Source organism: Solea solea, chromosome 16 (genome assembly GCF_958295425.1).
Source record: "Solea solea chromosome 16, fSolSol10.1, whole genome shotgun sequence".
Taxonomy (NCBI): Eukaryota; Metazoa; Chordata; class Actinopteri; order Pleuronectiformes; family Soleidae; genus Solea; species Solea solea.
In genome coordinates, this window is record NC_081149.1 from 23,448,856 (window position 1) to 23,463,709 (window position 14,854).

At 35.3% G+C, this 14,854-nt stretch overlaps 1 protein-coding gene across 1 annotated transcript in view; it reads right to left on the reverse strand.

Annotated features, from left to right (window-relative positions):
- Nucleotides 1-14,854, reverse strand: part of syt5a (synaptotagmin Va) — a 31,435-nt gene extending 16,581 nt beyond the window's left edge. Inside the window, exons 1-6 of the mRNA XM_058653046.1 lie at nucleotides 14,619-14,854; nucleotides 13,049-13,109; nucleotides 10,303-10,478; nucleotides 10,055-10,069; nucleotides 9,094-9,275; nucleotides 8,920-9,006 (exon numbers count right to left, since the gene is read on the reverse strand). Of these exons, the coding sequence (XP_058509029.1) occupies nucleotides 8,920-9,006; nucleotides 9,094-9,275; nucleotides 10,055-10,069; nucleotides 10,303-10,471 (453 nt within the window). The 5' untranslated portion in view covers nucleotides 10,472-10,478; nucleotides 13,049-13,109; nucleotides 14,619-14,854. The remainder of the gene's footprint in view (nucleotides 1-8,919; nucleotides 9,007-9,093; nucleotides 9,276-10,054; nucleotides 10,070-10,302; nucleotides 10,479-13,048; nucleotides 13,110-14,618) is intronic.

The window sequence follows — 14,854 nt, forward strand, 5'->3', positions numbered from 1 at the left end:
CTATGACTTTTTTGTGTGATTTTGGACGACATACTATACTATGACTTTTTGGAGTGATTTTGGACGACATACTATACTATGACTTTTTGGAGTGATTTTGGACGACATACTATACTATGACTTTTTTGTCTCATTTTGGACGACATACTATACTATGACTTTTTTTGTCTCATTTTGGACGACATACTATACTATGACTTTTTTGTCTCATTTTGGACGACATACTATACTATGACTTTTTTGAGTGATTTTGGACGACATACTAATACTATGACTTTTTTGTCTCATTTTGGACGACATACTATACTATGACTTTTTTGTGTGATTTTGGACGACATACTATACTATGACTTTTTGGAGTGATTTTGGACGACATACTATACTATGACTTTTTGGAGTGATTTTGGACGACATACTATACTATGACTTTTTTTGTCTCATTTTGGACGACATACTATACTATGACTTTTTTCAGTGATTTTGGACAACATACTATACTATGACTTTTTTTGTCTCATTTTGGACGACATACTATACTATGACTTTTTTGTCTCATTTTGGACGACATACTATACTATGACTTTTTTGTCTCATTTCGGACAACATACTATACGATGACGTTTTTGTCTCATTTTGGACGACATACTATACTATGACTTTTTTGAGTGATTTCGGACGACATACTATACTATGACTTTTTTGTCTCATTTTGGACGACATGCTATACTATGACTTTTTTGTCTCATTTCGGACGACATACTATACTATGACTTTTTTGAGTGATTTTGGACGACATACTTTACTATGACTTTTTTGACTGATTTTGGACGACATACTATACTATGACTTTTTTGTCCAATTTTGGACGACATACTATACTATGTCTTTTTGTCTCATTTGGACAACATATTATACTATGACTTTTTTGTCTCATTTTGGACGACATACTATACTATGACTTTTTGTCTCATTTTGGACAACATACTATACTATGACTTCTTTGTCTTATTTTGGACGACATACTATACTATGACTTTTTTGTCTCATTTTGGACGACATACTATACTACGACTTTTTTGAGTGATTTTGGACGACATACTAATACTATGACTTTTTGTCTCATTTTGGACGACATACTATACTATGACTTTTTTGTGTGATTTTGGACGACATACTATACTATGACTTTTTGGAGTGATTTTGGACGACATACTATACTATGACTTTTTGGAGTGATTTTGGACGACATACTATACTATGACTTTTTTCAGTGATTTTGGACAACATACTATACTATGACTTTTTTTGTCTCATTTTGGACGACATACTATACTATGACTTTTTTGTCTCATTTCGGACAACATACTATACTATGACGTTTTTGTCTCATTTTGGACGACATACTATACTATGACTTTTTGGAGTGATTTTGGACGACATACTATACTATGACTTTTTTCAGTGATTTTGGACAACATACTATACTATGACTTTTTTTGTCTCATTTTGGACGACATACTATACTATGACTTTTTTGTCTCATTTCGGACAACATACTATATATACTATGACGTTTTTGTCTCATTTTGGACGACATACTATACTATGACTTTTTTGAGTGATTTCGGACGACATACTATACTATGACTTTTTTGTCTCATTTTGGACGACATACTATACTATGACTTTTTTGAGTGATTTTGGACGACATACTATACTATGACTTTTTTGTCTCATTTTGGACGACATAATATACTATGACTTTTTGGAGTGATTTTGGACGACATACTATACTATGACTTTTTTGAGGGATTTTGGACGACATACTATACTATGACTTTTTGGAGTGATTTTGGACGACATACTATACTATGACTTTTTTCAGTGATTTTGGACAACATACTATACTATGACTTTTTTGTCTCATTTCGGACGACATACTATACTATGACTTTTTTGTCTCATTTTGGACGACATACTTTGGACGACATACTATACTAAGACTTTTTTCAGTGATTTTGGACCACATACTATACTATGACTTTTCTGTCTCATTTTGGACGACATACTATACTATGACTTTTTTGTCTCATTTTGGACGACATACTATACTATGACTTTTTTGTCTCATTTTGGACGACATACTATACTATGACTTTTTGGAGTGATTTTGGACGACATACTATACTATGACTTTTTTCAGTGATTTTGGACGACATACTATACTATGACTTTTTTGTCTCATTTCGGACGACATACTATACTATGACTTTTTTGTCTCATTTCGGACGACATACTATACTATGACTTTTTTGTCTAATTTTGGACGACATACTATACTATGACTTTTTTCTCTCATTTTGGACGACATACTATACTATGACTTTTTTGAGTGATTTCGGACGACAAACTATACTATGACTTTTTTGTCTCATTTTGGACGACATACTATACTATGACTGTTTTTGTCTCATTTTGGACGACATGCTATACTATGACTTTTTTGAGTGATTTCGGACGACATACTATACTATGACTTTTTTGTCTCATTTTGGACGACATACTATACTATGATTTTTTTGTCTCATTTTGGACGACATACTATACTATGACTTTTTGTCTCATTTTGGACGACATACTATACTATGACTTTTTTCAGTGATTTTGGACGACATACTATACTATGACTTTTTTGTCTCATTTCGGACGACATACTATACTATGACTTTTTTCTCTCATTTTGGACGACATACTATACTATGACTTTTTTCTCTCATTTTGGACGACATACTATACTATGACTTTTTTAAGTGATTTTGGACGACATACTATACTATGACTTTTTGGTCTCATTTTGGACGACATACTATACTATGACTTTTTTGTCTCATTTCGGACGACATACTATACTATGACTTTTTTGTCTCATTTTGGACGACATACTATACTATGACTTTTTGGAGTGATATTGGACGACATACTATACTATGACTTTTTTTTCTCATTTTGGACGACATACTATACTATGACTTTTTGGAGTGACATTGGACGACATACTATACTAAGACTTTTTTCAGTGATTTTGGACCACATACTATACTATGACTTTTCTGTCTCATTTTGGACGACATACTATACTATGACTTTTTTGTCTCATTTCGGACGACATACTATACTATGACTTTTTTGTCTCATTTTGGACGACATACTATACTATGACTTTTTTGTCTCATTTTGGACGACATACTATACTGTGACTTTTTTGTCTCATTTTGGACGACATACTATACTATGACTTTTTGGAGTGATTTTGGACGACATACTATATACTATGACTTTTTTCAGTGATTTTGGACGACATACTATACTATGACTTTTTTCTCTCATTTTGGACGACATACTATACTATGACTTTTTTCTCTCATTTTGGACGACATACTATACTATGACTTTTCTGTCTCATTTTGGACGACATACTATACTATGACTTTTTTGAGTGATTTCGGACGACATACTATACTATGACTTTTTTGTCTAATTTTGGACGACATACTATACTATGACTTTTTTCTCTCATTTTGGACGACATACTATACTATGACTTTTCTGTCTCATTTTGGACGACATACTATACTATGACTTTTTTGTCTCATTTTGGACGACATACTATACTATGACTTTTTTGTCACATTTCGGACGACATACTATACTATGACTTTTTTGTCACATTTCGGACGACATACTAACCATTGACTTTTTTTGTCACATTTTGGACGACATACTAACCATTGACTTTTTTGTCACATTTGGGACGACATACTATACTTTGACTTTTTTGTCACATTTTGGACGACATACTAACCTATGACTTTTTTGTCATATTTTGGACGACATACTATACTATGACTTTTTTGTCACATTTCGGACGACATACTAACCTATGATATTTTTTGTCATATTTTGGACGACATACTAACCATTGACTATTTTGTAATTTTTTCGGACGACATACTAACCATTGACTTTTTTTGTCACATTTCGGACGACATACTAACCTATGACCTTTTGGTCAAATTTCGGACGACATACTAACCTATGACGTTTTCGTCATATTTTGGACGACATACTAACCTATGACTTTTTTGTCACATTTGGGAAGACATACTAACCTATGACTTTTTCGTCATATTTTGGACGACATACTAACCTATGACGTTTTTGTCATATTTTGGACAACATACTAACCTATGACTTTTTTGTCACATTTGGGAAGACATACTAACCTATGACTTTTTTGTCACATTTTGCACGACATACTAACCATTGACGTTTTTGTCATATTTTGGACGACATACTAACCTATGACCCTTTGGTCACATTTGGGACGACATACTAACCTATGACGTTTTTGTCATATTTTGGACGACATACTAACCTATGACTTTTTTGTCACATTTGGGAAGACATACTAACCTATGACGTTTTTGTCATATTTTGGACGACATACTAACCTATGACTTTTTTGTCACATTTCGGACGACATACTAACCTATGACGTTTTTGTCATATTTTGGACGACATACTAACCTATGACTTTTTTGTCACATTTGGGACGACATACTAACCTATTACGTTTTTGTCATATTTTGGACGACATACTAACCATTGACTTTTTTGTCACATTTGGACGACATACTAACCTATGACTTTTTTGTCACATTTGGGACGACATACTAACCTATTACGTTTTTGTCATATTTTGGACGACATACTAACCATTGACTTTTTTGTCACATTTGGGACGACATACTAACCATTGACTTTTTTGTCACATTTGGGACGAAATACTAACCATTTACTTTTTTTGTCACATTTTGGACGACATACTAACCATTGACTTTTTTGTCATATTTTGGACGACATAGTATACTATGACTTTTTTGTCACATTTGGGCCGACATACTAACCTATGACTTTTTCGTCATATTTTGGACGACATACAATACTATGACTTTTTTGTCACATTTGGGCTGACATACTAACCTATGACTTTTTTGTCACATTTTGGACGACAAACTAACCATTGACGTTTTTGTCACATTTTGGACGACATACTAACCATTGACTTTTTTGTCATATTTTGGACGACATACTAACCTATGACTTTTTTGTCATTTTTCGGACGACATACTAACCTATGACCTTTTGGTCACATTTCGGAGGACATACTAACCTATGACGTTTTTGTCATATTTTGGACGACATACTATACTATGACTTTTTTGTCATATTTTGGACGACATAGTATACTATGACTTTTTTGTCACATTTGGGCCGACATACTAACCTATTACGTTTTCGTCATATTTTGGACGACATACTAACCTATGACTTTTTTGTCACATTTGGGAAGACATACTAACCTATGACTTTTTCGTCATATTTTGGACGACATACTATACTATGACTTTTTTGTCACATTTGGGCTGACATACTAACCTATGACGTTTTTGTCATATTTTGGACAACATACTAACCTATGACTTTTTTGTCACATTTGGGAAGACATACTAACCTATGACTTTTTTGTCACATTTTGGACGACAAACTAACCATTGACGTTTTTGTCACATTTTGGACGACATACTAACCATTGACTTTTTTGTCATATTTTGGACGACATACTAACCTATGACTTTTTTGTCATTTTTCGGACGACATACTAACCTATGACCTTTTGGTCACATTTCGGAGGACATACTAACCTATGACGTTTTTGTCATATTTTGGACGACATACTATACTATGACTTTTTTGTCATATTTTGGACGACATAGTATACTATGACTTTTTTGTCACATTTGGGCCGACATACTAACCTATTACGTTTTCGTCATATTTTGGACGACATACTAACCTATGACTTTTTTGTCACATTTGGGAAGACATACTAACCTATGACTTTTTCGTCATATTTTGGACGACATACTATACTATGACTTTTTTGTCACATTTGGGCTGACATACTAACCTATGACGTTTTTGTCATATTTTGGACAACATACTAACCTATGACTTTTTTGTCACATTTGGGAAGACATACTAACCTATGACTTTTTTGTCACATTTTGGACGACATACTAACCATTGACGTTTTTGTCATATTTTGGACGACATACTATACTATGACTTTTTTGTCACATTTTGGACGACAAACTATACTATGACTTTTTTGTCACATTTTGGACGACATACTATACTATGACTTTTTTGTCACATTTGGGACGACATACTAACCATTGGCTTTTTTTGTCACATTTTGGACGACATACTAACCATTGACTTTTTTGTCACATTTGGGAAGACATACTATACTATGACTTTTTTGTCATATTTTGGACGACATACTAACCATTGACTTTCTTTTTTTTAAGTATTTTTTTGGGCTTTTAATGGCTTTAATCAATAGTGTAGTGCAGAGAGACAGGAAATGGGGAGGCAGAGAGGGGGAACAACATGCAGGAAAAGACTGTCCACTGTCGGATTCGAACCGAGGCTGCAGTGAGGACTGCAACCTCAGCATTGGACAGCAGCTCTACCAAGTGAGCTAACCAATGACTTTTTTGTCACATTTGGGTGGACATGCTAACCTATGACTTTTTTGTCACATTTCGGACGACATACTAACCTATAACTTTTTTGTCACATTTGGGACGACATACTAACCTATGACTTTTTTGTCATATTTTGGACGACATACTAACCATTGACTTTTTGGTCATTTTTTCGGACGACTTACTATACTATGACTTTTTTTGTCACATTTTGGACGACATACTAACCATTGACTTTTTTGTCATATTTTGGACGACATACTAACCTATGACTTTTTTGTCACATTTCGGACGACATACTAACCTATGACTTTTTTGTCATATTTTGGACGACATACTAACCATTGACTTTTTGGTCATTTTTTCGGACGACTTACTATACTATGACTTTTTTGTCATATTTCGGACGACATACTAACCATTGACTTTTTCTGTCACATTTTGGACGACATACTATACTATGACTTTTTTGTCACATTTCGGATGACATACTAACCATTGACTTTTTTGTCATTTTTTCGGACGACATACTAACCATTGACTTTTTTTGTCACATTTTGGACGACATACTAACCATTGACTTTTTTGTCATATTTTGGACGACATACTAACCTATGACTTTTTTGTCACATTTGGGACGACATACTAACCATTGACCTTTTTTGTCACATTTTGGACGACATACTAACCATTGACTTTTTTGTCACATTTGAGACAACATACTATAATATGACTTTTTTGTCATATTTTGGACGACATACTAACCATTGACTTTTTTGTCACATTTTGGACAACATACTAACCTATGACCTTTTGGTCACATTTCGGACGACATACTATACTATGACTTTTTTGTCATATTTTGGACGACATACTAACCTATGACTTTTTTGTCACATTTGGGACGACATACTAACCATTGACTTTTTTGTAATTTTTTCGGACGACATACTAACCTATGACTGTTTTTGTCTCATTTTGGACGACATACTATACTATGACTTTTTTGAGTGATTTTGGACGACATACTATACTATGACTTTTTTGTGTGATTTTGGACGATATACTATAGTATGACTTTTTTCAGTGATTTTGGACGACATACTATACTATGACTTTTATGTCTCATTTTTGACGACATACTCTACTATGACTTTTTTGTCTCATTTTGGACGACATACAATACTATGACTGTTTTGAGTGATTTTGGACGACATACTATACTATGACTTTTTTCAGTGATTTTGGACAACATACTATACTATGACTTTTTGTCTCATTTTGGACAACATACTATACTATGACGATTTTGAGTGATTTTGGACGACATACTATACTATGACTTTTTGGTCTCATTTTGGACGACATACTATACTATGACTTTTTGAGTGATTTTGGACAACATACTATACTATGACTTTTTTTAGTGATTTTGGACGACATACTATACTATGACTTTTTTGTCTCATTTCGGACGACATACTATACTATGACTTTTTGTCTCATTTCGGACGACATACTATACTATGACTTTTTTGTCTCATTTTGGACGACATACTATACTATGACTTTTTGAGTGATTTTGGACGACATACTATACTATGACTTTTTTGAGTGATTTTGGACGACATACTTTACTATGACTTTTTTGTCTCATTTTGGACGACATACTTAACTATGACTTTTTTGACTGATTTTGGACGACATACTATACAATGACTTTTGACTGATTTTGGACGACATACTATACTATGACTTTTTGAGTGATTTTGGACGACATACTATACTATGACTTTTTTGTCTCATTTTGGAAGACATACTAAATTATGACATTTTGGAGTGATTTTGGACGACATACTATGACTTTTTTGAGTGATTTTGGACGACATACTATACTATGACTTTTTTGTCTCATTTTGGACGACATACTTTACTATGACTTTTTTGACTGATTTTGGACGACATACTATACAATGACTTTTGACTGATTTTGGACGACATACTATACTATGACTTTTTGAGTGATTTTGGACGACATACTATACTATGACTTTTTTGTCTCATTTTGGACGACATACTAAACTATGACATTTTGGAGTGATTTTGGACGACATACTATGACTTTTTTGAGTGATTTTGGACAACATACTATACTATGACTTTTTTGTCTCATTTTGTACCACATACGATACTATGACTTTTTTGTCTCATTTTGTACCACATACGATACTATGACTTTTTTGTCTAATTTTGGACAACATACTATACTGTTTCCCAATTGCAGCTCTTAAGATTTCATGTATACCTGGTTATCAGTGAAGCTATAGTCAAGTGTGTATTCCAGTTTGCCCAGGGACTCCTTCTCCTCCTCTTCCTTCCCGTCCTCTCCTTCCTGGAGAACAAAAGTAATGTTTATACTGTATGTGCAGACCATACGTGTTCAAGTTCATCTTCAGCAATATAACTTCTCTTCCCTCACCTTCTTCTCATCCCCGTCTTCTCCCTCTGCATTCTTCTTTCTGCGCCCTCGGCCTCCCTTCCTCTCACGGACCTTCTTGGGCTTCTTGCCCTTGTTGCAACACTTCCTGTAGATGCAGAAACACAGGCAGCCGACGAGGGCAAGGACCACAACCACGATGGCTCCCACTGCCCACATGGGCACTGGAGGAAGTGAGGAAAAATGGTAAATAGTTTCCCATATCTTTATAATCAAGTTTTTTATCCATGCCAGTGGCAGTGGCAGGGCAGTCAGCTGGTCAGTTCACCAAATTGAAATATGTCATTCTTGGTCCCTTGAATTTAATTAACGCTAATTGTTTTTGATCTCTTAACTATGTTTCTGCTGCAACCATTAAATTAAAATTTGATTTTGTTATTGGTGATTTGTAACAGATTTCCAATCTTCCTAAAGTATCAATTTGAATGATTTTGTTGACCCCTGACCTTTCACCTAACACCACAATCAGGTTAAAAATAAGAATGTATCTAAATGTTTGGTAGAGCAACAAATACCTGCAAAGATAATGTACCTTTTTAGTACATGAGGTAATTAACTTATTAGAACTTAAAAATTTGATTTGATCATAGTACATATGTCAATTCACTTCCACTGCAAAAGATAACAACTTATCTTTTATATTGTTATCTTTTACAGATAACAACTATCATAGTTTATAGACCTGACTTTCTTAAATATCTCAAAGATTCACATGGGCATACACACAGGAGATAAGATAGTGTCCTCTCGATGTGATTTTTAAAAATGTGTGTATGCCCACCAAAATATTTACATTATATTGTCTATTTTCACAAACACTGCTCAACTACACTTGTAAAATGTTAACATAGAGGGTTTTTTTGTTTGCCACCAGGGGAAGGGTTAGCATGTGTTGTCTAAAAACAAGAACTGAGTCATAGAACAAGACGTGTGATGGACTTACAGTTGAGTTTATGATCTTGAACAGTGAAGAGTGGACACATGGAGAAATCACGGAGGAAGGAACAGAGAAATGAAGCATTATTCAAAAATGAGATGATTAGACAGTGGTATGATATGAGACGGAAGAGGCCAAGATACAGATAAAAAGTTGTAGGCTCTATAGTTGATGGAATGTGGAGCATGAGCATCAGTTTTCACATATTATATATGTGTGTGTGTGTCTGTGTGTGTCTGTGTGTGTCGGCTCACTTGGCAGGTGCGTGAGCTCGTTGAAGAACTTGTTCTTCATGCTTGTGAACTGGTGGTTGGAGTGGTGTGAGGGGGGTGGAGGAGGTGGTCGCTCCCTCTCCTCCCTCTCCTCCTCCTCCTTCTCTGCTGCCCTGCGGAGCCGCGCCCCCGCCGCGCTGACCAATCGCATTGCAGCTCTGTGACAACAGAGAGAAGAGCAGGAAACAAAAGATTTACAGCGTGTGCATCCAAAACAATGCTTAATCAATATAGACTAGACTTTTGTTTATTGCTATTAATGGTGACTTCAAATGAGGTCATATTCATGTCATCATAACGGGAAAGTCTCTAAAAACTCTGAATTCACAGGTTGTGCTGAATCCCACTGAAGTTCACTTTGTAAACCAAGTCATATTTATTGGGAAATTGATTAATTTATCTAAACTTTTCCTTTACCATTTGAATGGCGAGCAAGTCATGTTCAAAACATTTTCATTTTATAATTATATATATATAAGATTTAAAAGTTTCATAAAGTGCAAACAAAAACTTCTTCTTTTTTTTTTTTTTTTTTTTTTATTATAAACAAATACTTCTTCTAAAAAAAAGAAGCATGAATAGAGAAATTGTGAGTCTGTGGTAATTGGGCTTTTCTGTCCAGCTCAACACAAACAAACACGTACAGTACATTCCATCCCCTCCCACAGCAGACATCGCTCTGTGGCTGCACAGCGATATAACAAGATTAATTGCCGATGGTAATCCTTAAATCCCTCAGTTTATCCAAATTAAGAACAGTTTGCCTCTCTGAGTCTCCTCCCTCCTCACCACCCAGCCTGCCATCATCTCTCCTCTACTCCTCCACTCTGGCCTCTACGTCTGTCATGTGTCATCATCAGCTGAGATAAAGATATAAACACACACAGACACACACACCATATTTCCAGCAGATAAGAGTGTTTGTGTGGACAGAGAGAAAGGTGGACAAATTCATACATAAAGTCTTGCCTCATAGTGCAGCAGCAGCTTTGTACACTGAATATTACATTATTCTCTCCCATCCTGGTCTGTTAAAGGTACAGTGTGTAAGAATCAGCAACATTTATTGGTGAAGACCATGTTTATGAGACTGGATGGTTGTCTGTTCTTATGTGGCCCTGTGACTGGGGACCGGTCCAAAGTATACCCTGCCTTTTGCCCTGTGTTCCCTGGGATTGGCAGAATAATGTAATCTTACTCACATCCATTATTAAGTAAAATGCTGATGAATGATGAGTACAGATTAATATGAGGACAGGTGAATATGTTGAGGACAGGTGAATGATGATGACAGGTGAATGTTGAGGAAAGGTGAATGATATGGACAGTTGAATGATGTGGACAGGTGAATATGTTGAGGACAGGTGAATATGATGAGCACAGGTGAATGATGAGGACGGGTGAATATGTTGAGGACAGGTGAATATGATGAGGACAGGTGAATGTTGAGGACAGGTGAATATGATGAAGACAGGTGAACGATGAGGACAGGTGAATGTTGAGGACAGGTGAATATGATGAAGACAGGTGAATGATGAGGACAGGTGAATATGATGAGGACAGGTGAATGTTGAGGACAGGTGAATATGATGAAGACAGGTGAATATGATGAGGACAGGTGAATGTTGAGGACGGGTGAATATGATGAGGACAGGTGAATATTGAGGACAGGTGAATATGATGAAGACAGATGAAGGATGAGAACAGGTGAATATGATGAAGACAGGTGAATGATGAGGACAGGTGAATGTTGAGGACAGGTGAATATGATGAAGACAGGTGAATATGATGAGGACAGGTGAATGTTGAGGGCAGGTGAATATGATGAAGACAGGTGAATATGATGAGGACAGGTGAATGTTGAGGATGGGTGAATGTGATGAGGACAAGTGAATTGGTGTTAAGGTCCCTGAGTGAGAGAGAAAGTTAAACCATTTGTGACCTTTGCCCCATGTTGACTGATACATTCAGTCTTTACATACTTTATTTTTCAGCACTTTAATTTGTAAAGTTTTGCCTTTAATTAAAAACAATTCATGTGAGATGTGTGTCCCTTGTCCTTTTTGCACAACACCAGAAAATTGTTAAAAAAGTAACTAAGTAACTTTTACTCTGAGTACATTTTAAACAAGCTGCTTTGTTACTTTAACTTGAGTACATTTGTAGACCTGTACTTTTACTTGTCAAAATTGTGGTGCTTTTACTTGAGCAGAATATTTCAGTACTTTCACCATGTGGCGCCCTCATGTGGAGGATAAAGTGGCAGATAATTGTACACACTGGATATTTATCATTCCACCATGTCTGGACTACAACTGAAGGCCTTTCCATTTTTGCATTTGTGTCTCAATGGTAGAGATGCATATACTGCATGTGTATGTGTCTATTGTGTGACACTAGAGCACATCTCAAACATTTTGTTGCTGTGTATCTCATCTAGACCAGTCAACTACAATATTGACATGTACGTATCTGATGGCAGAGACTGTGTGAGGTTTGGGGCAGTTCGAACAACCTACTGTTCCGGTGTGTACCATTAAAATTCATAATGCCACCATTGCAACACAAATTTGATAAAAACCCACAATTTCCAAAGAAACATGTGATCATTTGATCATTTCTGACCTGGTATTATCTAATATGTTCATTTGTTTTTTGTACAAATGTCAACAATAGAGGAAGAACAGGTTCTCAGTGATGAGGATGACTGAAATATAACTCAACTCACCTGAAATGCTCTGTAATTTCACAGTTTAGGTTTTGAGTCCGTGTTCAGATACGGACAGTCCCTGCAGAAAATAAAATAGAACACTCAGCTTTCAGCTGCATCTCACAATAAAACTAAAAATAAATAAGCCAAACTGACAAAAAAATAACTAATATTAATTTAAAAAGAAACATTTATAACGAGGGACTAAAGATTGCTGCAGTAATCTGAAAATATTTGGAGTATGGACTCGCTTACAGTTCCAGTATGTAGACTTTAAGTGTGGGCTCTATTAACAGAAATTACAATATGTTTTCATTTATGCACTTAATTTATCTCCTGAAAATTAAAGACTCTTGTGTTTTCATTACTTTAGTTTGAGACATTTATGATAACACCAGAGCATGACTTTGTCTTTCCTGCTGAACCTCGTGTCAGTTTGCAAAAGCATGGAGGTGGTTGCAATATGAAGCTTCACCACTAGATGCCACTACATCTCCAACACATTGCTTCTTCAGTGGCAAACTGGACTGTAGGAAGGTTTTTAGCTGGTTTCAGATATACTACAGATGAACTAAACTGATGTAAACCGTGTGACACGTCCTCTCCAGCAGGAATAAAGCATCTGTTTAGTAGAGGTCGTGATATGAGCTTAAAATGACATCAATATTATATCATATCACAACCATGACATATTTTGTTACAATAAATTGTCAGAATTTCAAAATAAGTGTTTATTTTGAAGTAGAATAGTATATAGTTCACATAAAATGATGCAAAATTTATTTTTAAATAAACAATTATATCATTATAACTTGAGATTAAGTGGTGGGCCACATGTGGCTATACAATATTATAATTTATATTATTGCTTTATTACATTTTAGAGTATAGCTAATGCAGTTTGATGCATTTTAAAGAAAACAAATGATTTATGCGACTCGTCACGTCAACAAAAATCACTGCTACTGTTAATGAGTGAGCTTTACACTAACTTTGGTCAGAAGTTACCCGTTCTCAGCTCCCATCTCTATGCTAAGCTAAGCTAAGATACTGTTTGCACCATGAGGCACTGGAGCTGGATTTTCTGTAAGTAAATACTTAAAGGCATTAGTTCATTATGAATTCATTTTGTTGAGAAATCACAAATGTTTGCATTTGTTGTATATTAAATATATAAAGCAGCTAATTAAGAGTATGACAATATCACTGCTGTTGCTGTGCAGCCTGGTGTCAGTAAACGGTTTATACTGCAGGTAAATGCACACACTGTGTCGCTGTAAATAGAAGTGCGTCCGTGTCCCATAATCCAATTAAACTAATCTTTGCCAGTTTTGTAAAGCAGCCTCCACTGTGTGTAAATAATCAAATGCCTTCTCCAAGAAAAGCTTTTTCAATGAAATGTTGCAGCACAAATCAGATACATATAAAAGCAGAATTAGAAGACACTAAATACACTGAGAATAAGTTATTAATAGGCCTGATGGACAGTAAGCAATCCAGGTTTCATGAGTAATTTTAAGTAAAAGAGAGTAGCTCATTAAATGACAGTTCAAAATCCAAAAACAAAAGAAAACAGCAAATAACTCACCTAATTTATAAAAGGCCTTCTTGTTTCTCTGGTTTTTATTGTTGCCGTTATTATTCTGCATCCAAACGTCCTCTGGACAAATTCACCTCGACTGAGATCTTCTTGCACACACACCTCCCTCGGTCTCTCCCCCTCCTCCAGTGTTAATCTCCACTATATCCCTCACCGTCAACCACTTACTGTCTACACGTCCACTTCATCTCAACATTAAGGATGTTTCATGGTTTTGAACAACT